Source organism: Sus scrofa, chromosome 14 (genome assembly GCF_054392235.1).
Source record: "Sus scrofa isolate SSC_HxYL_T2T_F1_AM1 chromosome 14, Sscrofa_HxYL_maternal_Yorkshire_Landrace_v2.0, whole genome shotgun sequence".
Lineage (NCBI taxonomy): Eukaryota > Metazoa > Chordata > Mammalia > Artiodactyla > Suidae > Sus > Sus scrofa.
This window is the reverse complement of record NC_139396.1, coordinates 60,734,049-60,759,305: the sequence shown is the minus strand read 5'-3', so window position 1 is coordinate 60,759,305 and position 25,257 is coordinate 60,734,049. Positions and strand designations below refer to the sequence as shown.

At 43.8% G+C, this 25,257-nt stretch overlaps 1 protein-coding gene and 1 long non-coding RNA gene across 9 annotated transcripts in view; one reads left to right on the top strand and one right to left on the bottom strand.

Moving 5' to 3' along the window:
- Positions 1-25,257, bottom strand: part of HECTD4 (HECT domain E3 ubiquitin protein ligase 4) — a 211,478-nt gene that overhangs the window by 30,659 nt on the left and 155,562 nt on the right. For all 8 annotated transcript variants that reach the window (XR_014826914.1, XR_014826915.1, XM_005657322.4 and 5 more), the window contains exons 45-56: positions 24,839-24,942; positions 22,151-22,312; positions 21,883-22,031; positions 21,544-21,623; positions 17,795-17,958; positions 15,256-15,493; positions 14,191-14,327; positions 13,464-13,590; positions 9,874-10,011; positions 6,888-7,024; positions 5,248-5,408; positions 1,506-1,687 (exon numbers count right to left, since the gene is read on the bottom strand). Coding sequence is in view for 6 of the 8 variants with exons in the window: in XM_005657322.4 (XP_005657379.1) it covers positions 1,506-1,687; positions 5,248-5,408; positions 6,888-7,024; positions 9,874-10,011; positions 13,464-13,590; positions 14,191-14,327; positions 15,256-15,493; positions 17,795-17,958; positions 21,544-21,623; positions 21,883-22,031; positions 22,151-22,312; positions 24,839-24,942 (1,779 nt within the window). In the remaining 2 variants the exon portion in view is untranslated. The remainder of the gene's footprint in view (positions 1-1,505; positions 1,688-5,247; positions 5,409-6,887; positions 7,025-9,873; positions 10,012-13,463; positions 13,591-14,190; positions 14,328-15,255; positions 15,494-17,794; positions 17,959-21,543; positions 21,624-21,882; positions 22,032-22,150; positions 22,313-24,838; positions 24,943-25,257) is intronic.
- On the top strand, positions 5,963-9,172 carry LOC110256658 (uncharacterized). The gene is made up of 2 exons (XR_002338513.2): positions 5,963-6,095; positions 6,488-9,172. It is a non-coding gene; the product is annotated as an uncharacterized LOC110256658 (long non-coding RNA).

The window sequence follows — 25,257 nt, the reverse complement described above, 5'->3', positions numbered from 1 at the left end:
ACAAGAACCGCAGCAGCCGAAGGCTGTGAGCTTCTAAGGAACAAGGAGCACCTGTCCAGAGAACCTGGCTGAGTGAGCTCAGACATAGGTCTTGTATAACAGACATTACCAATCAGATCCTGTGGGGGAGGAGTCAGAAATTCAGTGGTCTTTAAATTTTTGCTTTTGTTGGCCATGCCCACAGCATGTGGAAGTGCCCAGGCCAGGCACTGAACCAGTGCCACAGCAGTGACCTGAGCCGCTTCAGTGACCATTCTGGATCCTTAATCTGCTGAGAGGAAAGATAACTCCAATTTTTGCTTTCTTTTTCTTTTTTTCATTTTTGGCTACCCTGTGGCAGGTGGTACCAGAAATCAGATTCAAGCCACAGTCATGACATAAGCCGCAGCTGTGGAAATGCTGGATCCTTAACCTACTGTGCCAGGCAGGGACTGAACCTGTATCCCAACATTCCTAAGATGCCGCCAACCCCATTGCACCACAGTGGGGGTTCCAATTTTTACTTTAAGCTACAAAACCATTTTCTAAAATAAAAACTTGAGTGAGGTCCATCTATTAAGCAGGTAGAAGTGGAGCTGCTTGGATTCAGGGGTTCCCAGAGCCTGACCTATTGCCTGCCCTGGCCCACCCTGAGCTGCACCAAAGAACCACTAGGGCAGCTCAGAGTGGAATTCATAAAGCAAGCGCTAATCACTGTGGCAAAATTCCTTCTGCAAAACTTTTAAATCTTTCCCGGGTCTGTTTTGGAGTCTCTAAGGTCTTGGATAGGCCAGTGGAAATGTAGTTCAGACAGGCACCGACTGGGACTCCAAGGCTGTGAGATGCCCTCCAGGCTCACAGTGCTGCCTGTCCTCTCATTACCTGCTCTCATTTTAGCTGCTGGGAGGTCAAGGGAAGCAGGCTGGAGGCTGAGGTGCCAGAAGAAGACAGAGGGGCCCCTCAGTCTTTGACTGGGCTGAGGGCACATTCATCAGTTGGCATTCACCAGGGGAGCAAACACACAGCATCAGCCCACACCCCAATGGCCCCAAATGGAGTAGATGCACACAGTATGGCCCATTAGAACAACTCTGCTTGAGGTCACAATGAATCAATTAGGTCTGCTTTGCAGGAGTTTGATGGCAGGAACATCTTCCTTTCTTCAAAGATGTCAAATAGAATGTCTGTGACAACAGTACAGTGACTAGATTTCATACATAATACTTCATTTTCCTTGATCCATGATTAGTTTGGGAATCTCAATAAATGCTTAATAAGTTAATGGCGAAATATGTCGTGCACCATACTTAGCTGTTTCAAAGCATGAGAAAGTACTGCCAAGATGGTGGCCAACTCGTGCGGCTTATGCATATTAAATCTAAAGATCCCATGCTGGGACTTCACCACCCACTCACGTGGAGAATGAGGACACTAAGCACAACTCCTGCCTGGCACCCGGCTCATTCTCCAGGCTCTTCCACCCTGGAGCTGATTTCTGCAGTGACAGCAGCAATGCCAAGGTTTACCTGGGAGGGGAGGAGCGAGGAGCTGATTGGACAGCAGCTGCAGGTGCTCCAGGGTAATGTCCCGGATGGCAGGGATGTGGAAGAGGCGGGTAAACAGGTGAGGCAGCTTGGGGGCGAAGATGTTGAGCAGGGCCATGCGGCAGTACAGCCTGGCCAGCGCGGCCTCGCATCGCAGCAGCTCCCTGCAAGGAAAGGGGTGGGGGGGCACTGAGCGTCAACGCTCCGACCCCATGCTGGGCCGGGCCGTGCGCTGCTCAAGGGGAAGGACCACATCTCAGCCTTCTCTGGCCTCAAGTTCTGTGCTCCATGTTAGCTACTTGTGTTTTGTTTTGTTTTTTGTTGTTTTTTTTTTTGTCTTTTTGCTATTTCTTTGGGCCGCTCCTGCGGCATATGGAGTTCCCAGGCTAAGGGTGGAATCGGAGCTGCAGCCCCCGGCCTATGCCAGAGCCACAGCAACGCGGGATCCAAGCCGCATCTGCAACCTACACCACAGTTCACGGCAACGCCTGATCGTTAACACACTGAGCAAGAGCAGGGACTGAACCCGCAACCTCATGGTTCCTAGTCGAATTCGTTAACCACTGCGCCACGACGGGAACTCCAGCTACTTGTGTTTTAAACAGAAAGCCATATTTAGTTATGTTCGCTTTTTTTCCCAACTCAAAAATTAATGTGGAAAAAGAAGTGAAAATATATGTCCACATTAAAAAAAACTCATACATATGTGTTCACAAGAGCGTTATTCACAGCAGCCAAAAGTGGAAATAACGCAAATGTCCATCAAGTGAAGAATGGTAAAAAAAAAATTCTCCTGGTATTAAGCACTGAATCGAAAAGACAAGTTAGAAGCAGCCTTTTGTTTCTCTAGAGTCTAGGCCTAAAACCTACTTGGAGCCAACAAGGAACTCTTGATACCGCCTACTGAATTAAGGGCAATACTGGTCTACCATAATTCAGATTTAGATGAAAAGGCAATTAAAGAAATACCAACCCAGCAGCTAACACCTGATGAGTTCCCATAGCTACACAGTGAAGATAAATAGCTAAAGATGCTACATGTTGGGTGGTTTCTTTCTCGTCTCCACCAGTTTGTAATATTCCTGTACAGAACTGAAGACAAACCAACTCTACCTGCTTTGTCCCTTCTCAGGGACCTGTCTGTCGACTGCACTGGCACAGCTCACAAGCACCAGGGCAGCAGAACACATGAGGTCTGACCATGAAAGCCAAAAGCCCTGCAGACTCCCTTCAGCTCACTTTCAGACTGCAGAGGCCAAAGCTGCCAGGATGAAGCAGGAGTGAGATTATTTTCAGTTGACCCTGCAAGACTTTTTTTGGTCTTTTTGCCATTTCTTGGGCTGCTCCTGCAGCACATGGAGGTTCCCAGGCTAGAGGTTGAATTGGAGCTGTAGCCACCGTCCTACACCACAGCTCACGGTAACACTGGATCCTTAACCCACTAAGCAAGGCCAGGGATCGAACCTGCAACCTCATGGTTCTTAGTCAGATTCGTTAATCACTGAGCCACGATGGGAACTCTGACCCTGCAAGACTTTTAATGCCTCTGAAGTCTTTGCTGATGAGACCCACACCTCCTCATTTTCCAAAGTCCTCTCTCAAACCTACCTGAGTGCTGGAGTTCCTGTTGTGGCTCAGTGGTTAATGAATCTGACCAGGAACCATGAGGTTGCAGGTTCGATCCCCGGCCTTGCTCAGTGGGTTAAAGATCCGGCGTTGCCGTGAGCTGTGGTGTAGGTCACAGATAGGGCTCGCATCCCACATTGCTGTGGCTGTGGTGTAGGCCGGTGGCTACAGCTCTGATTAGACCCGTAACCTGGGAACCTCCATATGCCGCGGGTATGGCCCTAGAAAAGACAAAAAAAAAAAAAACAAACCAAAAAAACCAAAGCCTAGCTGAGTGCTGTAGGTAGAGCACACCGAAATTCCATCACTTTTTCAAGTCTATGGCATGTTTCATATTTATCTCAATACTAAGATCACTGTATTAATACTGATCATAAATGTCCTACCATCTGTAGCCTTATTATAACCCTACAAAGGACTTTCTTGCCTTTTCTCTAAAGTGATAGTCAATAGGTTTCATCTATCAGAGAAATTTATTAAAATTTGACATATTAAATGAAATTCTAAAAACTTTTAATAGTACCATATTGATACAAAGCATATATGTTTGGAGATCTTTTTCAACACCTATTTCGAGTCTACAGTGGGAGCCAGGCCCCAGATTAAGCACTGGGGGCCCTAGCAACAAATCAGACAAGGCCTCTGCTTTTAGGAAGCTTACATTCTAGAAGGCGGAAACAAATAATAAACCAGTTTTAAAAAAGTAAAATATCCGGTTCTAGAAGGAAAGTAACATACACTCTTATGACAATGTGCTTACTTTTTTTCATTTTTTATTTTTTGTCTTCTTAGGGCCACACCCATGGCATATGGAGGTTCCCAGGCTAGGGGTTGAATCGGAGCTGTAGCCACTGGCCTATGCCACAGCCACAGCCATGCCAGATCCGAGCCACGTCTGCGACCTATACCACAGCTCATGGCAACACCATCCACTGAGTGAGGCCAGGGATCAAACCTGCATCCTCATGGATACTAGTCAGATTCATTTCCACTGAGTCATGACAGGAACTCTGACAATGTGCTTACTTTAGATGGAAGGGTTAAGGCCTTTTTGGAAAGGTGACATATTTGACATCTGAGTGACAAGGATGAGACAGCCATGCAAAGTTCTGGGAAAAGCATTCGGGCAGAGGGAATAGCACATGCAGAGTCACCGAGAAGGAAACAAGCTTGGTGTGTGAAGAAACTGCAGAGAGAGAGTGTGCTGGAGAAGCAGACAGACTCTGCTGGGAGGGAGGGTTCTGTGAGCCAGGTTAAGGGTTTGAATTCCCCTCCATGGAAAATGGTATGCCATGGCAAGGTTTGAATTAGAGGAGAGATGAATGTTCTGATTTGTGTTTCTAAGTAGGGATGTATTTTGGAGGAAGAGTCAACAGGACTGGCTGATTGGTTATGTGAGGCAAGGGGACAAAGGCTAACTCGTGGTGCCCCTTCACAGATGTGGAAAGACCAGTGGAGGAGGAGGACCAGAATCCACCTCGCACGCTACATTTGCAGTGACAACTGGATTAGCCGTGAGTAAAGGGTCAAAAAACCAGGGCCTCGTCCACAAAAGACTGACTTTGGTTGACTTATTTCCAGCTCTATTCTGAAAACCTGGCAAAAGCAGAATCTCAGCAATGTTACCAGGCACACTGCTTATGGTCAAAATGACCCTCAGCTGGCCAGCGGTATCTGGACCAGGAGGACTGAGAGAAGAGCGTTCTTGGTGGGAAGCTTTGGGGCTTTCCAGAGTATAGTGATGCTTGCTAACTGGGCATGCCTCTTGCTGAAATCCCTAGAAGCAACACCTGCAGAGTTATTACACAAGATTCTGGCTTCTATTTGGAACATGGGGCTGCTCAGCCCCCACGTGAACACCATGGGAAGTCTATCCCTCGTATCAGGGTTGTCACTGGGTAGGCGGGGCAGGGGGTGGGGTTGGGTCAGGAGACAGCTCTTGAACTTCTGTATGGATGACTATGACTCTTGCTGAAGGCAGAGGCATGACACTCTCTTGGCTTTGAAAGAAAAGTCTTGTCAGCTATGAATAGCACATGTGGTAAAAAAATAGTCGGTAGATTTCTGTGACCTGCTGGAAAGAAGGGCTCGATTTTACCTGTGAATTTGAAGGTTGGTATTGTCCAAAGTGACCAGCCCATTGGTGGCAGTCCTTCGGTAGCCTGCTGGGGGCCTTTCCAACATATCAATAGGATACCAGTATCGGACCAGCACGCCTTCACTTCGGAGGTATGTTTCTACCTGCACCAATTCATTTACCTACAATAGGAAAAGGAAATGTCTATTTGAGCACTGACATTTTTTCCTAAGTTTTAAAATATACATGTAATAGAAGACCAAACTTTTATAGCAGTTAATGCTAGTTCCATGTCACTAATTGAGTCTAAAAGTTCAAAGACATCTGATTAGTATTGATAGTGTGTTAAGTTTTTTCATACTGCTTGGCAAATTTTAATTGGTACAATAAATTGTTGAACTTAAATGTAATCATGCATTAGAAGTTTAAAGAGAATAGTGTCATATTTCAGTTAATAGTTCAACACACATTCTTGCCAGGTAAAATTTATGTTCATTGCATTTTTTAAGTTAAAAATTTTATAAAAGAAGGTAATCTGTCTGATAGCTTTATTTTACTGCTAGGGAAATTAAAGTAAGCTCATGCATACACATTCTGGAGTCAAAGAGCAATGTAATTTTTATGTAGAGATTATTAAACCAAAAGGAATCAAACTACTTGAGAAATTACTACTTTAACCAAATTTGTTTTTCTAATTTTATTTTCACACATTTCCACCCCTGAAAAAAATACTCAGTTACCTACTTTCTGACAACCAGAATCAGAAGTTTTCATCAGAAGGCAGTGGAAGAGTAACAGCATTACTGATAGAATTTTCTACTTGAAAGTTCACCTTAGTAAACCATCAGCCAATAGCCTCTCTTAAAAAGGTAATGATTTAAATTACATTCTGGTAAAATGCCATCAGTTGAAGACAAAAACCTTTCAATTTCAAAGCATTAGTGATATCTAACATTATCTGTATCCATAGATTGATACCAAAGCTTATCTATATGGTGATAGAACTTCTTTATCAGAGACTTTTAGGCTTGATCTGTATATTATTTCATCAGTTTTTCCTGCATGGGAAACATAAATGCAAGCATGGGCATGTAACCTAAGGATCACGTGGTCACAGCCTTCAAAGTCTGTTTTCAAGAGAAAACTTCGGCTTGGCCCTTACTTTCTTCAGCTCCTTCTCCCCTGCTATCCACCCCCAAGAGAGAGTTTTGCAAAGCCAAGAAGAAAATGACTGATCTAGTTTGATACACTCATTTTACAGATGGGGAAATCGAGGCTTCGAGAACCAGTAAGATGATGTGATCAAAGTCACAAAACAATTTCTTTGTGTTTCTGTAACAATCGTGACAATGACAGATCCTTCACTCCTTGAGGACAACAGGAGAATATTTCCCTGGGAACCTGAGTACATATAATGTAAGGGCAAGTCTGAACATGGCTGATGGAAAATAATGACAGCAGCAGCATGGTCTGGAGGAGGTGACGGCATCGAGAGTTAGCTTATATTCTACCCCCAGCCCTCATCTGGACCCATCAGAAAAACTCAGGCAAGTCATCTGGCATGACAGCATTCAGAGTAAATGACCTATACAATCACTTTTTAAGGTACTTGGTGTCTGGGCATCAAAGTCTCAGTGTGTATTAAAAGGCTGTTCACTCACTGAATCAACATCTAAGACAACTCCATGAAGCCCAAAGGTTTTCAGCATCCCTCGGATTGCAAATTTTGGCAGCGCAGTTCCAACAGTACTGCTGGCTACGTTATTGCTGTCTGGAGAGCGTGTTACTACCGTGAGACCTGAGGAGGGAAGAGGGAGAAGTTGTTTCAGGAGCAAGTACGATTATCATCTTGGGAACCTATATTTTAGGGTCTAAAATAGCTCTATGACATTTACCAAACTCCCTCAGTTTAGTTATAACCCAAAAGGAACACAGCTCAGTCTGGAAGATAATAAAACAAAATGTTGTAAGAACTCTGACAATTCAACAATGAAAAGACAAGCCAATTAAAAAATGGGCAGAGGAGTTCCCATTGTGGCTCAGTGGTAACATACCCGACTAGTATCCATGAGGATATGGGTTTGATCCCTGGCCTCGCTCAGTGGGTTAAGTATCCGGCACTGCTCTGAGCTGTGGCATAGGTTGCAGATGCAGCCTGGATCCCCCATTGCTGTGGCTGTGGTGTAAGCCGGCAGCTGCAGCTCCAATTTGACCCCTAGCCTGGGGACTTCCAAATGCTGCACATGTGGCCCCTAAAAAGCCAAAAAAAAAAGGGCAGAAAATTTGAATAAATATTTTTTTCAAAGAGAAAAGAAAACACATGAAAAGATGTTTACCAACATTAATCATTAGAGAGGCCTTCCCATTGTGGCACAGCAGAAACGAATCCGACTAGTAAGCATGAGGTTGCAGGTTCGATCCCTGGCCTCCCTCAGTGGGTTAAGGATCTGGCATTGCCGTGAGCTATGGTCTAAGTCACAGACACAGCTTGGATCTGATGTTGCTGTGGCTGTGGTGTAGGCCAGCGGCTACATCTCTGATTCAACCTCCAGCCTGGGAATTTCCATATGCTATGGATGTGGCCCTAAAAAGCAAAAAAAAAAAAAAAAAAAAAAATCATTAGAGAAATGCAAGTCAAAGCCACAATGAGATACTGCCTCACACCCATTAGGATGGTTGCAATTAAAAGACAAACAATAATAAGTGTTGGACAGGATACAGAGAAATTGGAAACTTCATACATGCTGGTGGGAATGTAAAATGATGTAATCCCTTTGGAAATGAATCTGGCAGTTCCTCAAAAAGTTAAAGTTATCATATGCATACTGTCATCAGCAGTTCTATTCCTACATAGATACCCAAGAGAAATGAAAACATGTCTACACAAAAATGTTCATAGCAACATTATTCACAATGGCTAAAAGGTAGAAACAACCCAAGCGCCATCAACTGATGAATGCATAAACGAAATGGGGTATTAGCCATACAATGGAATACTATTTTGCTATAAAAGGAAAGTACCAACATAAGCTACCTAAAGATGAATCTTGAAAAATTATGTTGTATGAAAAAGGTCAGACTCAAAAGGCCAAATGTTTGTTGTATGGTTCCATCAACATGAAACGCCCAGACTAGGCAAATCTATAGAGGCAGAAGGTAGATTTATGGTTGCCAGGAGCTGGTGGAAAGGAGGAATGGGGAGTGGTGAGGGTACAGGATTATTCTTTTATTTGTTAGGGCCATACCCACGACATATGGAGGTTCCCAGGCTAGGGGTCTAATTGGAGCTGTAGCCACTGGCCTACACCAGAGCCACAGTAACGTGGGATGTGAGCCACGTCTGCAACCTACACCACAGCTCATGGCAAAGCTGGATCCTGAACCCACTGAGCAAGGCCATGGATCGAACCCGCATCCTCATGGATGCTAGTCAGGTTCGTTAATGGCTGAGCCACAACAATAACTCCTACAGGATTCCTTTTGAGGGGATAAAAATGTTCTGGAATTAGAGGCACAGATTTGGTGGCCTTGTACAACTTTGTGTGTATACTAAAAACTGCTGATATGTATAGTTTAACAGGGGGAATTTTTTTTGTCTTTTTGCCTTTTCTGGGGCCGCTCCCACAGCATATGGAGGTTCCCAGGCTAGGGGTCGAATTGGAGCTGTAGCTGCAGGTCTACGCCAGAGCCACAGCAACGGCAGATCTGAGCCATGTCTGCGACCTACACCACAGCTCGGGGCAACGCCAGATCCTTAACCCACTGAGCAAAGCCAGGGATTGAACCCGCAACCTCATGGTTCCTAGTTGGATTCATTAACCACTGCGTCATGACAAGAACTTCAACAGAGGGAATTTTATTGCATGCAAATTATCTCTCTCTTTCAAAAAAAGAAAAAAGGAATAAAAAATAAAAGTAAATATATATGCACGCCATTATATTCTGATATTTTTGTAGCGGTCTATTAATGAGTGGTTTTAATTCTTTTTTGTGCCTTTTAGTACTTTCATTTCCTCAAAATATGCAAAAGATTTTTAATCAAATGAATAAATACATGGAGTTCCCACTGTACAGTGGTTTAAGGATCTGGCATTGTCTCTGCAGCAGCATGGGTTTGGTCCCCAGCCCGGCACAGTGGGTTAAGGATCCAGTGTGGCTGTGGCTGCGGCATAGGCCTCAGCTGTGGCTTGGATTTGATCCCTGGCCTGGGAACTTCCATATGCAGTGGATGTGGCCAAAAAAGAAAAAAAAATACTAAATACATTCTTTAAAATTCTAAAAAGTACAGTACAACCACACATTCATGGTTTATTAGCTCAGAAGCCAGGACTAAGCCCAAGAGGCCAATCTGTAGTCCTCCACCCACGCCCCACTTCTCTCTACAAGTGCCCTGTCTCACTGGGCTCCTGCTAGTGGTTCTGGCAACGTGCAGGAGACCCCTAGAGGCCAGACAAGCATCTACTTGTGTCCATTAGGAAGCTTTAGGGCCTCCCTTGGGTAGCCTGGAAGAGGTCCTGTCTCTCAGAGTAAGGAAAGTCACCCACGGAAGAGCCAGCAGCTGCCTGGCACACACTTAGGCTTGGGAAAACTCAACTTCTCATTTCAGAGGGAGTGTCACAGATGAAGGAAGGGGGGGAAAAGCAAAACCTTTTCGAACTTTATCAATTGTGAACTTGTTTGCTTCGTCTTTAATGTCTTCAATGGTGGGAAGATAGAGATCTCGTGGGATGCCACCGTTCTCCTCGTAGAGGAATTCAACCGTCTGCCGGGCAATATCCACCATGCCTAAAAAATAGAACAGAACTGGTAACTCTCCAAAGAGCACATGATCTGCAGTCCAACCACAACACTGACTCACATCTAGAACAAAGAGATACGGGGAGTTTGGAAGGTAGGCAGCCTTTCAGAAAGATAACCAGGCAGTGTTTATCAAGTGTTTATATTTGATCCCCTACTAGGAATCTCTCAAATCTCTCCTAGGAAACACAAGGACAGTGTGTAAAGGTACAAGAGCACTCCTTGAAGTACTTCTGGGAAAATCTAACAAAAAAGTGGAAACAGTGAAAGTATTCATCAATAGAGAATGGTTACAAATGATGGCACATTATTATGTGGTCATTTTACTTTTTTTGTTAAGTCAAGAGAACAAACTAGAGGACAAATGGAGAGAAGGAAGGAAGTCAGAGTGGTGTTTTTTTCCTTTATACATTTTTGTACTGTTTGATTATTGCTATCACATGTTGCTGATTCAAGAGAGACAGGGAGCTACTTCTCTCCAGTACTGGAATTTGCTCTGTTCTTCCCTCTCAGGGGGCAAAGACATCATTATCTTCAATAGAAACAGCCACTATTAATTAATAAACCAATTAAATAAATGTCCAAGGCCCTGAAGAAAACAGCACGGTGGGGAGGGCAGAGAGGTGGGTGCTGTTGAAGCCTCCCACACCACCTGGGAAACTGTGGGTAAAAAAAACAGGTGTTGACAGCAACTATTTTTAAACAAGGCTTATCTCCATCTACCATTCCTTTCTTTGTTGGCTTTGCTATGATGAAAAAGCACAGCAATTTTCTGAGCACAGTTTAGAAGAGGGCTGTAGTTAGAGGAAGATGCTTAGAGAAAGAAGTGTCGGAGAGAGACGCAAGAAATGTGACCCGATATTAGAAAGCATGGTAAATAATCTTTGCAACATTTCCCAGAGGAATAAGGGTAGGAGAAAAAACACTCTGCTGTCTTCTAAGCAAGAACTGGGGACCATGGAGGATGTGAACTTAAACCATGAGCAGTGTAGAGGTGGTTTCCTTAACCTTCCTTGGGGTCCTGGCAATAGGAGGCTGCCCCATCCTCTCAGGGGTGTCCCTTTGAGCACTAGAGCCATCTCCCTATCCTCCTTTCAGCCTTTGCTGCTCCTATACTGAAGGAGACTGCATTTGAAAGGTAAATGTTTTTTTTTTTTAATGTTTACATTAATATGGTTCAGATGGACCACCATGGATGGATCCATGGTCTGTCAGATCATGGATCCTGAGAAGACACCCTGGCAACATGTGTGTCAGGGGCCCTGGGCACTTCTGGGTGAGTCAGGAGGCCAGAAGTCATTGGTCTGGCTCTGCTCCAGCAGCCACATTTGGATAATCCAATTTTCTGCTGTCCGTTTACATTTTCCCTCCTCCTAACAGGAAGAAAGGAGGAGAAGGCACACTTGGCTCCACTCAGGATGGTTCTGGGACCAAATGGTAAAAGAAAAGAAACCCTGAGTTCAGCAGAACCTATGTGAAAATAAAGGCATGGCAACCTACGATCACATACAAGAGCTTTCCGTTCATATACTGTAAAGACTCTCTTCTCCTTTCCTCCTCCCGCAAAGCAGTAAGAAGCAGTCTCCCTGAACAAATGGTGCTTCCTACTTCTAAACACAGCACTACTTTTGCTGAATGAGCACTAGGTCTCGGCTTCAGTACTAGGTTGTGAGAGTAACCAAGCTAGACTGGGTACCCTAGTTGCACCCAAAGTGGCCTCCCGATCTACTGCACAGATCCTCCCACAACATAGTGTGTGGCTTCATTACCCGCTTTCCACTATGATGTGAGCTCTGGGAGCAGGAACCATCTGGGTTCCAGGAGGCTCACAGAAGGCCTGACCCCGGGAGGCACGTGTTGCATGTGTGAACAAATAAGCGGATGAATCACAGACTGAATAAACACAACTGACACAAAGCCTCCCAACTCTGAGAGCCAGTGACCCGCACTGGTGCTTCAAGGCACAGTCATGAATCTGACATCACACTGATTAAGGAAGGGAAAGTCATCTGAGAATAAGATGGGGTCTGTTCTGCACTCTGAAAGGGCATTTTCTTTCAGATGGTGAGCGTGGACCGAGAGGAATGAATTATCTTTCTATCTGTAGGACCCACTATAGCAGCTCAAGCTGCTCCTTTGTTTAAAATCTTCCAAAGGCTCCCCATTTACAGAGAATAAAAGCCAAAGTCCTGGCTGAGGCTGCTGCTCCCTCACCCTCTCCTCGTCTGAGCCACTGCCTTGGCCTCACTGCCTTTCCCTCAGCCACCCAAGCTCACTCCCACCCAGGGAGGGTCTTTCTAATGCTGTTCCCTCTGTCTGAAACTTACGAAAGGAGGAGAAGAATATAAGTTAACTGTGCTGGGATTTGAGTTGGCAGCTGAGAGAGGGCTCTGATAAGAGCAGGAAGCAAGGACACCACGGGAGGTATGGATTGTCCCATAGGTTAAGTGTAAACACCATCACGCCACTGTCATTGGTCTTAGTTTTGGGGATAGAAAGCATGAAAGAAAAATATATACATATATACAAATATACTGATTAGTCCTGAGATTTAGTCTGAGAAAAAAGAAATCACTGAGCTATCACTGGAAACCAGGGATTCAGTATATAAGTGGGTCAAGAAACAAAGGTCTTTTGGTGGTTTTTCTTCTTATTTGCTCCTATCTCAGTCAGGACAAAAGTTAAAAGAGGAGAACAAGTGCTAACACGGGGACAAATACTCTCTTCTTATACCACCTCTGACTGCTGCAATAGTGACAGAAAACACAAACTGGTGTTTCAGGGCAGCTGTGCCTCTTGGGAAAAGGCATTCCTGCATCTCAAAAAATTAGGTGTTTCACAGGTGAGGAAAAGCCTTAAAAATAGAACTCAGATATACCTGCGCTTCAGACTCATTACTCCCTGCAATCAAACGTTGCATTATTCTATGTGCCCAGTGGGAGAAAAGTCTCTCCATCACCATCATTACTGTGACATGTAGAATCACATCAACTGAAGGACTACCATGTGCCAGATGCTGTTCTTAGGAGCTTTATCTAAGTATTAGTTACTAGTTTTTCTTCTGCATATGAGGTGGTTACCATTACTGATTCCACTTCAAAGGTGAGGAAGTCTAAAAGGGCTCCACAATGCTCCCAAGGTCACACAGCGGGTTAATGGCGCACATGTGACTTCAGAGCCTAAGCTATTAACCACCCAGCTTCTGAGGAAAACTATACCAGCTTCATTCTAGCAACCCATCAACCCAAAGCACTGAATTAAACTGATGAGCAAGGAAAAGCCTGATAAAGAGAGCAAAGGATCACAGAGTTCAATAAAGGCCCAGGTCTGGCCCAACTTTAGAAGAGCCCCTCTTTTCTGATTTACATCCTGAGTTTCATCTAAACACATGTCTTCAAGTCATGAAACGAACTCCTTAAAAAAATGTAAAAGCACCAGACCTAGTTGTAAAGCACCCTTTATCTGGTCCAGGCCCGATTTCCGCTCTGCTTCATTACGGAAGCGTCTTCGGATAGTAGGGAAAACCTTGGTCTCCCAGGCTTTCACCAGCAGGGCGTAGTGGTCCTCCTAGAAGGAGAAGGCAAATGTGAACAGAGAAGGAACACCTCAGGCGGGAACCAGTCCTTCCCTGACTTACAGCTCTCAGCCCTGAGGCCTTCACCCCACGCAAATGCCAGTGATAGAAACACACCGTGTGGACCACCAAACTAACTGTATCCTCAGATGCCAGTGCAGGCAACAGCTGGACTGAGGCAAGCTCTTCCTTTCCCTTTAAAGCCATATATTTATTTTTTTATTTTTTTAAGCCACACTTGCCGAGGACAGAAGTTCCTTGGCTAGGGATTGAACCTATGCCACAGCAGTGACAACACCGAATCCTTAACCTGCTGAGCCACCAGGGAACTCCTAGAGCCATATCAATACTTTGCATCATCCCCAACTTTACTGCTGAACTACCATCAAAGCACTTCATTTCTCTAATACCCATATCGCTACTGGGCAGTGGAGCCCAACAGATGCTGCTATTGACACGTGGTTTAGAAAAATGAATCTCCTAGAGTCACACTGTTCAGTGTTAACGATTCCAGCCTTGTACGCTCAGAACAAAATATTTCTCATGCCTTGTCCTGGTCACAGGGAGCTAAGTGAACGCTGTAGGGCTCTCACCTGGGGGATGTCATCATCGTCATCATCATCACTTTCATCATCTGCAATGGGGGGTGGATGGGGGTCTGGGCCAGAGGTGATGAAATTCTCATAGCTGAGCTCTACTTTATAATGACATGAAGTGTCACTGTCATATTCTGTAACAAAGCACAATGACAATGAATTCCAGGTAAGAGCACATAATCTGCTTATCCTTGGACAGACCAGATTCTCTCTCTCTCTCTCTCTCTTTTTTTTTTTTGCTTTTTAGGGTCATACCCAAGGCATACGGAGGTTTCCAGGCTAGTGGTCCAATCAGAGCTACAACTGCCAGCCTACACTACAGCCACAGCAACATCAGATCTAAGCCGTGTCTGCAACCTACACCACAGCTCACAGCAACGCTGGATCCTTAACCCACTGAGCAAGGCCAGGGATTGAACCCACAACCTAATGGTTCCTAGTCAGATTCATTTCCACTACACCATGACAGGAACTCCACGGTATTTTTTTTTCAAATTTTCTTAATTTGCATGATTTCTCCTAGTTCTTGGAGGGGCTTTAAAGCAGAGTCAAGGAATAATTAATCATTTATAAATGCCTTGAATCCTAAAAAGGTTTTATGGGTAGAATTCACTCAACTCAGAGAAGATTTTGGAAGGCTCTTCATCATGAGAAAGAATTAAAGAGACTCTCTCTTTTTTTTTGGCTGCATCCACAGCATGTGGAAGTTTCTGGACCAGAGATCAAATCCAAGCTGCAGCTGTGACTTGCATCACAGCTGCAACAACATTGGATCCTTAGCCCAATGCACTGGGCCGGGAATTGAATCCACACCACTGCAGCGACCCAAGCTGCTGCAGTCAGATCCTTAACCCACTGTGCCACAGCAGGAACTGTGATTAACATCTTAAATTAGGAGTTTTAATATAATTTCTAGCCTGCCATGCTCCCTCCTGCTCATTTTGTTTTATTGGGCCTTTACCTCATTTCCAATGAGTACTGGAGTGTGTCCAAAAGGATTTATGGAATTACTATCATTTGAATTCCCAGGAAGCACTGGGGCCCTGGGAGGAGGCAGCTTACGTTGCTGTGCGGTGGCCACAGCAGCGATCCGGCATGGTGGCCCGTGAGTTCCTGGGTCTGATGCAATACTGGTGCCAGCATCGTTGTCGCTGTCAGATGCCATGGCGAAGGGCAGGGCTTCAAAGTTAGCACTGATCTCTTCTGCCAGGTCGGTGCACAGGTCGGCGGCGTTGCGGTGAGCCTGCCCTTCAGCATAGGCAAATGGGCGGGAGCCAAAGTTGGCTCGAGTCTTGGTGTTCTGGAAAGGAAACCAAAGAAAGGATTTGAAAGAACTTGGATTTATGCATTCATTTTTAATACCTTGAGGTGAACTTCACTCACTGGCCCCAGCTGCAGAGTCTGTGAACCTACAACCTGGGCACACCAGGCCCTCTCAATCCTTTCGTCAAGCTCTGTGCAGCTGGCCCTGCCCGCACTGCCCCTCACTCTGTACTCATGCTCTCTGCTCCTCAAAGAGTGATCTGTACCTGTTCCTTTCTACCTGATGCCACTATGCATGCTGTTCCCTTCACCTGGAACATTCTTTCCTCCAATTTTGTCTATTTAAGCCAGTTTATAATACAGACCTGGCTCAAACATCATTCTTCAGGGTTATGGGGACATGATCAGATTTGCTTGCTACTTGCTTTCATAAAGTCTACAATTTTCATACTGTGATTAACAGTTAATTTTTTCATTTGTTTTTTGTCTTTCAGCTGTATCTGTGCCATATGGAAGTTCCTGGGCCAGGGATTGAAGCCGAGCTGCAGCTGTGACCTATGCCACAGCAGGAACTCCTGTGATGACTCATTTTATCTATCAGCTTGACTGGCCACGGGGTGCCAGATTAAACAGTTATTGCTGGGTGTGTCTGAGATGAGCATTGGAATCCATGGACACAGTGGATGGCCGTCCCTAATCTAAGTGGGCATCGTCCAATCTGCTGGGAGTCTGAATAAAAGAAAAGGCAAAGGAAGAGGAATTCACTCCTTTTCCCACTGCACCTCTGCTTGAACATCCCTTGCCCTTGGACTCAGACTGAGTTACACCACCAGCTCTCCTGCTTACAGACAGCAGGTTGTGAGACTTCTCAGTCTCTATAATAATATGAACCATTCCTCAAAATGTATCTCCCCTCACTTCTGTCTACACACACATACACACACATCAACAACCTCCTCTTGGTTCTGTTTTTCTGGAGAACCTTGACTAATACACAGTGTTTATTAGTTTATGATTATATACATACGCATATATATTTCTGTGAATGTTTAATTAATGTCTGACTCCTCCAGCTGGTTTTAACTGCACGAAGATAGGGATCATATCTGTCTTGTTCATTATTATTGTATGTCCAGAGTTTAGCATAGTACTTGATATATAGTAGATGCTTAATGAATATTTGTTGAATGAATGAACAGAACAGGCTGAGAAATGCTACCTTAAATTACTGGCATCTTTAATTCACTGAACAAAGTGAGAAAAAGATGCTATCAGAGTCCTGGTACATGGCCAGGTCCTACAAGATCTTCTAAGTCATTATAAAGACTTGGGCTTTTACAACATGGGACATGGGGAGCCACTGACTTGTTGAGAATAGAGGAGTGATAGGATCTAACCATCATTTTGAAGGGATCACTGTGGCTGCTATGTTGAAAAGACATAAAAGGGTAAGAACTGCGGGGTTGGGAGATAGAGGGATACTGGAATATGCTACCCAGAAATGAGGTGGCTGGGCCAGGCAGGAACTGGTTGAATTAAGTGGTCAGATTCTGGATACATTCTGGAGGTAGAGTCAACAAGGACTGCTGATTGATTGGATGTGGAGCAGGAGGAAAATGAGGGAGTCAAGAAGGAAGCCAAGGTCTTTGATCTTAGCAGCTGTAAGGAAAGAGCTGCCATTTCCCAAGACAAGGCAGGCTAGCGAAGAAGCAGCTTAGGGTATCGGGCAGAGTTAGGCTCAGTTTTAGACATGAGAATTTGGACAGGCCTATGGAGCATCTATTCAAAGATGTTGTCTTGGATGGTATTTGTGTCTGGACTTTAAGGAGAAGTCTGGGCTGGAGATAAGGATTTGGGAACTACCAGCATGTAGTAAGTAGTAATGTTCCATTGAAAGTTAGCTGTTAACAGGTGCTCCTTAAAGACAAAAGGGTTCCACCACCATTGCATATATGTGTAGGGATGTTGGGATAAATAACGTTGATGTTTTGGATCTTTACTGAATGAAGTGTTAATTCTTCTGAGCTTCTGACATGTTAAAGCAACCAGGAGGGTCATTTCAAAACTTATTTAACCACAGACTTTACTGCCACTGGAAAGAACACTAGTGTCTCTTGTGTTGTTGTTTAGAAAAGATGACCAAAAGGAGGTCAAAGCAGTTAAGCACTCGGGTTCAATGCAAAGGAAGGACACACTCCTTCCAGTTTGTGGTTCCTTCTCTTACCAAGTACCATATATTATGTCAACAAGGCCATGTCTGGTGCCTTAATTTTTTCTGTTCCTTATGGAACAAATTACTGAAGAGAATTTGGTTTCCTTTCGCAGTAAGATAACCTACCTTTTTCTGAATGTGAACCACAGGCCACATCCCACCAGAGACGTCTTCGAGATATGGTGAGAGGCGCTGCCCGCAGTATGTGAAGTATACTCGGCCCTTGGCTGGCTGCCCCGGAGGCGGCGGCGTCCCCTCGGTTCTCTCCCAGCCGATTCCTGCCACATCGCCTAGGGCAGAGAACAGGAAGAAAACAACACTGTGTTTGGTGTTTTTTTTTTTTTTTTCAATTTTCTTGACTATTAAGTAAATTTGCAACCAGCATGAGGCCACATATCATTGACTATCTTGGTTTTTATGTATTCATGCCATCAGTTAATCTGAAAAAGACATGGGGCACTTAGACATATATACATATAAAATAACACAATAGAAATAAACAATCTAAAAAAAGAGAAGTCAAACTGAAGTATTTGAAGAAGAGTATTTGAAGAAGCATTTTTCAGAAGAAAAATACCTGGTGTCTGAGCTAAGTTAGTTACCACAATTACATATTAAATTTGGACTTTAGGAGTTCCTGTCATGGCTCAGTGGTTAACGAATACGACTAGGAACTATGAGGGTTCGATCCCTGGCCTTGCTCAGTGGGTTAAGGATCCGGTGTTGCCATGGACTGTGGTGTAGGTTACAGATGCGGCTCGGATCCCGCATTGCTGTAGCTCTGGCATAGGCCAGTGGCTGCAGCTCTGATTAGATCTCTAGCCTGGGAATCTCCATATGCTGTGGGAGCAGCCCTAGAAAAGGCAAAAAGACAAAAAAATAAATAAATAAAATAAATAAATAAATAAATTTGGACTTTATTTTCTAGGCAGCCAAGATAAAAAGGGAAAGCATGGAGTATGATTTTTTTAATAGAGGAATATAAGTTTTTCTCTTTTGACATGTAGAAGATTATGCATAAGGGTAAAAAGGCAATACCTTCTCAGTAAGTTTGCAGAAAATTCAGAAAGGGTCTAAAAATATAATTTAAAACTCAACCTACAACATAATCTAAACATATAATGTTAAATCACATTATGTCCCCTCACCTAAATGTATTTAACACATCTTTTCAGGAAGCAAAGATAATACAAGCCAAGCTACTTTCTGATGAGTTGACTCGATAATGAGATAGAACTTAGAGAACCAAGGGGGCCAATATCCACTACATCAATGCTATTATCAGCTGTCTCAGGCGAGCTGCTAGCACACACAGCTTTATAATTAACCTGTTGTAAACTCCCCAGTAAGTATAAGAAGTTCTGTGAGTTTGTTTTTAATCAGTCTCTCACATTTTTTAAATATTTTTTTAATTTCTTTATTTTTGGCCAAGACATGCAGTGGCTTGATGCAGGATATCTCGGTTCCCAGACCAGGGACTGAACCTGGACTGCAGTGGTGAAAGGGCCAAATCCTAACCACTAAACTGCCAGGGAACTCCCTCATATGCTTTTTTTTTTTTTTTTTTTTTTTTTTGGTCTTTTGTCTTTTTTTGTTGTTGTTGTTGTTGTTGTTGCTATTTCTTGGGCCGCTCCCGCGGCATATGGAGGTTCCCAGGCTAGGGGTTGAATCGGAGCTGTAGCCACCGGCCTACGCCAGAGCCACAGCAACTCGGGATCCGAGCCGCGTCTGCAACCTTCACCACAGCTCACGGCAACGCCGGATCGTTAACCCACTGAGCAAGGGCAGGGATCGAACCCGCAACCTCATGGTTCCTAGTCGGATTCGTTAACCACTGCGCCACGACGGGAACTCCAAAAATCTGACTTTTTTTTTTTTTTTTTTTTGTCTTTTTGCCATTTCTAGGGCCGCTCCCGTCGCATGTGGAGGTTCCCAGGCTAGGGGTCAAATCCTCATATGCTTTTGATACCACTAGGCCAGCCTTCCTGATGGCTGGGGACTTGTCATTGTTCACCGCGGCACCCCCAAGATCTAGAAAAGGGCCCAGCATGTACGAGATGCTCAGAGTATCTGTTGACGAAGGGACACTGCAAGTGTTAGTACAGAGTTTGGGATCCTGTTGTAAAAAGTGGGTTCTTGGAGTTCCCTTGTGGCAAAGTGGGTTAAGGATGTGGTGTTGTCAGTGGTGTGGCTTGGGTTCCATCCCTGGCCTAGGAAATTCTACATGCTGCAGGTGTGGCCAAAAAAGTGGGTTCTTGATTCCTATTCCCACACAGACACATTTCTCTAAGAAAAGGGTAGCAGGCTTGCTTAAGGTCTAGTCTAAAATGTTCTCAAAAACCAAAGTATGATCTAACAAAATAACAATCAACTACAACAAAGAAATAAAAACCCTGACTACATTTTCCTCTGCTCTCTCTATTCTTCCTCCCTTTGTACTTAAAACACTAAAGTACTCAGCTGAGATTAGAGTTCTGCTCCACAAAGGAAGAGAAACAACTTGCTAGGAAATCATTTCCAAGGCCTAACTTTACCATAACTGAAAATATTACGCTCACTGGGAAAGTACAATAAGCTGCTCTCTCAAGGATAAGTGATGACGAATTACCCCAAGACAGCTATAAGAAGTTACCTACTGGGTTCAGTGACTTAGTCACCACTACCTAAGCATCCCAGATCATCCATCACATTTAATGATTTCAGTTTAATCAGAGACGATGCTAAAATGTACTGTCTCAAAATAAGCAGCCAGCATAGCTGCTTCTCATGTCAAGAAGATAATGCCTGTATTTTGCTGCTCCTGATCCTAATTCATCCACTAATACAGATCAAGTTAGTTACATGGAAATTTTAAAAGAAGTGAAAGATCTTCTCTTTATTGAGTTGACTGAAACATCTGGGCAGATTTGGTGAAGCTGTACCACATGTTTAGGCTACCAAGAGCAAAGTCTACAGCATGTATCTTATCTACCAATGATACATTCTTGAGTGCCTCCTGGTGACTGGCAGAGTTTTTAAAACTTTTTTTTTTTGGTCTTTTTTTAGGGCCACACCTATGGCATATGGAAGTTCCCAGGCTAGGGGTCGAATTGGAGCTGTAGCTGCCAGCCTACACCACAGGCACAGCAACCCAAACCCAAGCTGTGTCTGTGACTTAGACCACAGCTCGTGCATAGCAACACCAGATCCTCAACCCAATGAGCAAGGCCAGAAATCGAACCCAGATCCTCAAGGTTACCAGTCAGATTTGTTTCCGGTGAGCCACAATTGGGAACTCCCTAAAACTCTTTTAAAGCTATTTACCTGCTCATCAATGAAAAGCTGATGTAAGATAGAAACTTCAGAAAAAGGCAAAATCTCAGATTTTTTTCTAATGATGGAGGAACAAAAGTCAATGTGACTCTTAACTTACCAAATGGAGGCCCTAAAGATAATGATGCCTTGGAGGCTCAGTAGTAACAAACCTGACTAGTATCCATGAGGATACAGGTTCAATTCCTGGCCTCGCTCAGTGGGTTAAGGATCTGGCATTGCCTGGAGCTGTGGTGTAGTGGCTCAGATCTGGCATTGCTCTGGCTGTGGTGTAGGCTGGCAGCTACAGCTCTGACTTGACCCCTAGCCTTAGAACTTCCATTTACCAAGGGTGAAGCCCTAAAAAGACACATACACACAAAAGATAACAATGCCAGATAAAATGAGAGGTTTAGTGTAAACTGGGGAACAGCAGTGTATTTCGTTTTCACTAGAGACATAGTGCCCATTTCTGGTTGCTGAGTTTCATTAATTTTAAAGATATTTTGACCAAAACCCGAGGACAACAGAAATATGGAGGCCCTAAAGATAAGGGTAGGAAAAAAAGCTCTCATTGTACTCACCAGGAGAGAGAGTTACGTCTAAGCGAACGCTCTTCCACTGTAATAAACTGGAGCCGTTGTAGTGCACGGCTCGGCCATTGCTGTGAAAAAAACAAAGGGATGTCAAAGCCAAGGGTAATCAGCCAACACAGAGAAAGGTACGTAGTGACCTGCTGAGAGTTACAGCATAAGAGTAATTAGAAGAGAAATCGAAAGAGCTATTCTCATTCACTAAACGTGAGTATATTTCTAGCTGGTATTTTCTAAATTTTTTAGAAGAGATTATAATGATACTACTTAAGCATTAAAACACCCACTACTTTTTTTTTTTTTTTAATAACAGTGATAGTAGCCACTTACTTATGGAAAAGACAAGTGCCCACTGGATTAGTCCAAGCCCCATCTCGTTTCTCTGCTTCTGTAGCAAAGCCAAAGGAAACTATTGGTCCAGTGTCATCGTCAGTATCTCCATAGGAAACAATTTCAATTTCCCAGTAGAAAGATGGAGCCTGAAGGAACACCAGAAGTGGGCAGACAATCAGAGGGCTCACTGTGGGCCCTTAAACTTGCTCTTTCTTTCACACATGAAGGGAAGAGGCAGGAGACAGTGTGTCCTGCGATTTCTCACCTGAACGGGCAGTGGTGAGGTGGCATAGATGAATGTGCCCCGGGGCAGACCACCCCCGGCGCTGGGGTCAGCCAGGAAGGTGACAGAAGTGAGGTGTGATGAGAACATGCAGGCTCGGACAGGTGGAAACACTCGCGAGGGGCTCCATGTAATCTCTTTGGGCTGCAATGGGGAGAAACACCCTCATTCAGTAGAGCTGCAAATCCTTTTACTCTCTCAAAGAAGAAAAATACTTTTTATCTAATGGTATTATAATATACGCATGTATTTTTTTTTTTAAAGCTTATGTTGGAGTTTCCTTTGTGGCTCAGCAGTTAATGAACCTGACTAGGATCCATGAGGATGCGGTTTCCATCTCTGGCCTTGCTCAGTGGGTTGAGGATCCAGCGTTGCTGTAAGCAGTAATGTAGGTCACAGATGTGGCTTGGATCCCGTGTTGCTGTGGCTGTGCTGTAGGCCGGCAGCTGTAGCTCTGCTTCAACTCCTAGCCTGTGAACTTCCATATGCCATGGGTATGGCCCTAAAAAGAAATAAGAAAAAAAAAGCTTATTTTTTTTTTCTAAAAGAGACCTTTTTTTTAATGCTAAAAAAGGCAGTCTCTTCCCTATGCCCAGTCCTGTTCTCCAGAAACTATCATTCTTTTAGCTGTTAATTCTGATACTTACTTATATATTTCTCCTTCTATGCTTATAATATCCCTTTGACATCATTTATCTTCTATTAGGACAAATAAGGCTTTAATTCCTACATATCTACACCTCCTTACACACATGGACCTACTCAGGACCTCACCCCCTCATACTCCTTGGTAATTTACAGGACAAAGTTTTTAGTTCAATCAGTAATCAGAATTTATACTTCTATGACTTAATATTCAGCTCAAAGCTAAGAAGGAGTAATATAGTTACAATTTCTTTTTCCTTTTATAGATTGCCTCATTTTTTCACTTTCATAATTTTAAATAGATCTAATCATAAAATGTCAAGCTTCTCTATCAGATAAAAGCAGATTTTTTTTTTACCCATCAAATTCACTTTTATCCTAAAAAAAGAACTTAAAGATACACATAGCTCCCAGGACATCCATCAAATCATTGTTTCAGTGAAAACTGGAGACACTATAGATGTGCCACAATAAAAACCTCAGTGAATAAACTGAGGCCAAGTGTTTGCTGGACTAATAAACTGCTACCGATGGATGTGGAAAGGTACTTATCTATGAACAGGGAGAAGCTAGAAACAAAAAACAGTATGGACAGCAGAAATTTAATTATAATTAGAAAAATGATAAATAACAGGTCATATTAACATGCTGACAATGGTAACTGGAAATCTTGAAATTCCAAGTGACATTTCTTCTTTTGTACATTTCTTTCTTATTTTGAAATAATTTCAAACCTACAGAAAAATTTCAAGAACATAGCAATTTTTGCATACTTTTATCTAGATACATGAGTTTTTTGAGATAAAATTCACATAACATACAATTCACCCATTTAAAGTATATAATTCAATGGTTTCTTGGCATATTCATGGAATTGTTCAACCACAGCCACAATCTAATTCTAGAAAATTTTTCTCCCCCTTAAAAGAGACTATACCCATTAGAGTAGTCAATTCCTATCCCTTTCTTCCCCCAAGCCCCTGGCAGCCACCAATCTGCTTTCTTCTGTTTCGATGGATTTGCCGGCTCTGCATATCACATATAAATGGGATCATACAGTATGTACTCTTTTGTGACTGGCTTCTTTCACTTAGTGCAACTCAGGGTTACGGTAAAAGCTTTTGCTTTTTAGTCATTTTCTTTCTCTCTTTTTTTGGTCTTTTTGTGTTTTGTAGGGCTGTACCCGCAGCATATGGAGGTTCCCAGGCTAGGGGTCTAATCGGAGCTGAGCTGCCAGCTTATGCCAGAGCCACAACAACATGGGATCCGAACCGCGTCTGCGACCTACACCACAGCTCACGGCAACGCCAGATCCTTAACCCACTGAGTGAGGCCAGGGATCGAACCCAAACCCTTGTGGTTCCTAGTCGAATTCGTTAACCACTGAGCCAAGACGGGAACTCCTAGTCATTTTCTTATTCGCTATGTATACTTCTTTTTTTTTTTTTTTTTTTTTTTTTGGTCTTTTTGCTATTTCTTGGACCGCTCCCACGAAATATGGAGGTTCCCAGGCTAGGGGTCCAATCGGAGCTGTAGCCACCGGCCTATGCCAGAGCCACAGCAACATGGGATCCGAGCCGCGTCTGCAACCTACACCACAGCTCACAGCAACGCCAGATCATTAACCCACTGAGCAAGGGTAGGGATCGAACCTGCAACCTCATGGTTCCTAGTCGGATTCGTTACCCACTGCGCCACGACGGGAACTCCTATGTATACTTCTTATACAAGATGAACTATAGATCTAAAATTTTGGAAAAAAATTTTCTATTATTGATAACATAGAAATTACTTACAAATTTATGAGTTCTGCTCCTCTGCACAGTCTTTCAATATTCTAAATGTCAAATCAATGTCTGTCGACATTCAAAGATGATAGCATGTCACTGCAGAGCATATACCTCTAAATGGCTCTGCAAACACTCATTCTAAATGTCATTAATGTGCTGCTTGGCATTCTTTAATTCTTTAATGCTCTGTGCTGCAGAAAAGCAGCAGGTGTGGGGCGCTGCAGAGAGGGCTCACCTGTCTCCGGTCAGCCTGCAGTGGAGGTGGCGGGGGCCGAGCACAGTCCCGATAGAGCATCCTTAGCCGTTCACACTGCACTTCCACAACTGCTAGTCGCTCTCCTGGAGGGGGATACATCAAATACGTGAAAATGAGTCCCACGATCCCCCAAGAGGGTGCCAACTCTGTTAGAGTCAGAACAATAAACTGCTTACAGAGATTATTCAAATTCTTACAAAAGAGCAAGTGCCCTGAGACCTCTTTGTCTACTATGTGTGGTTCAGTAGCAAAGCAATGTGGTCAAGTGCATGGGCTCTGGAGTTGGGCTGTTAGGATTCAGAACCTGGCTCCATTAACTTGATATTTATCATCTCAATTCCATCATCCAATATGGGGGAAATAACAGTATCTGTGCCTCATAGGGTGGTTGAAGATGA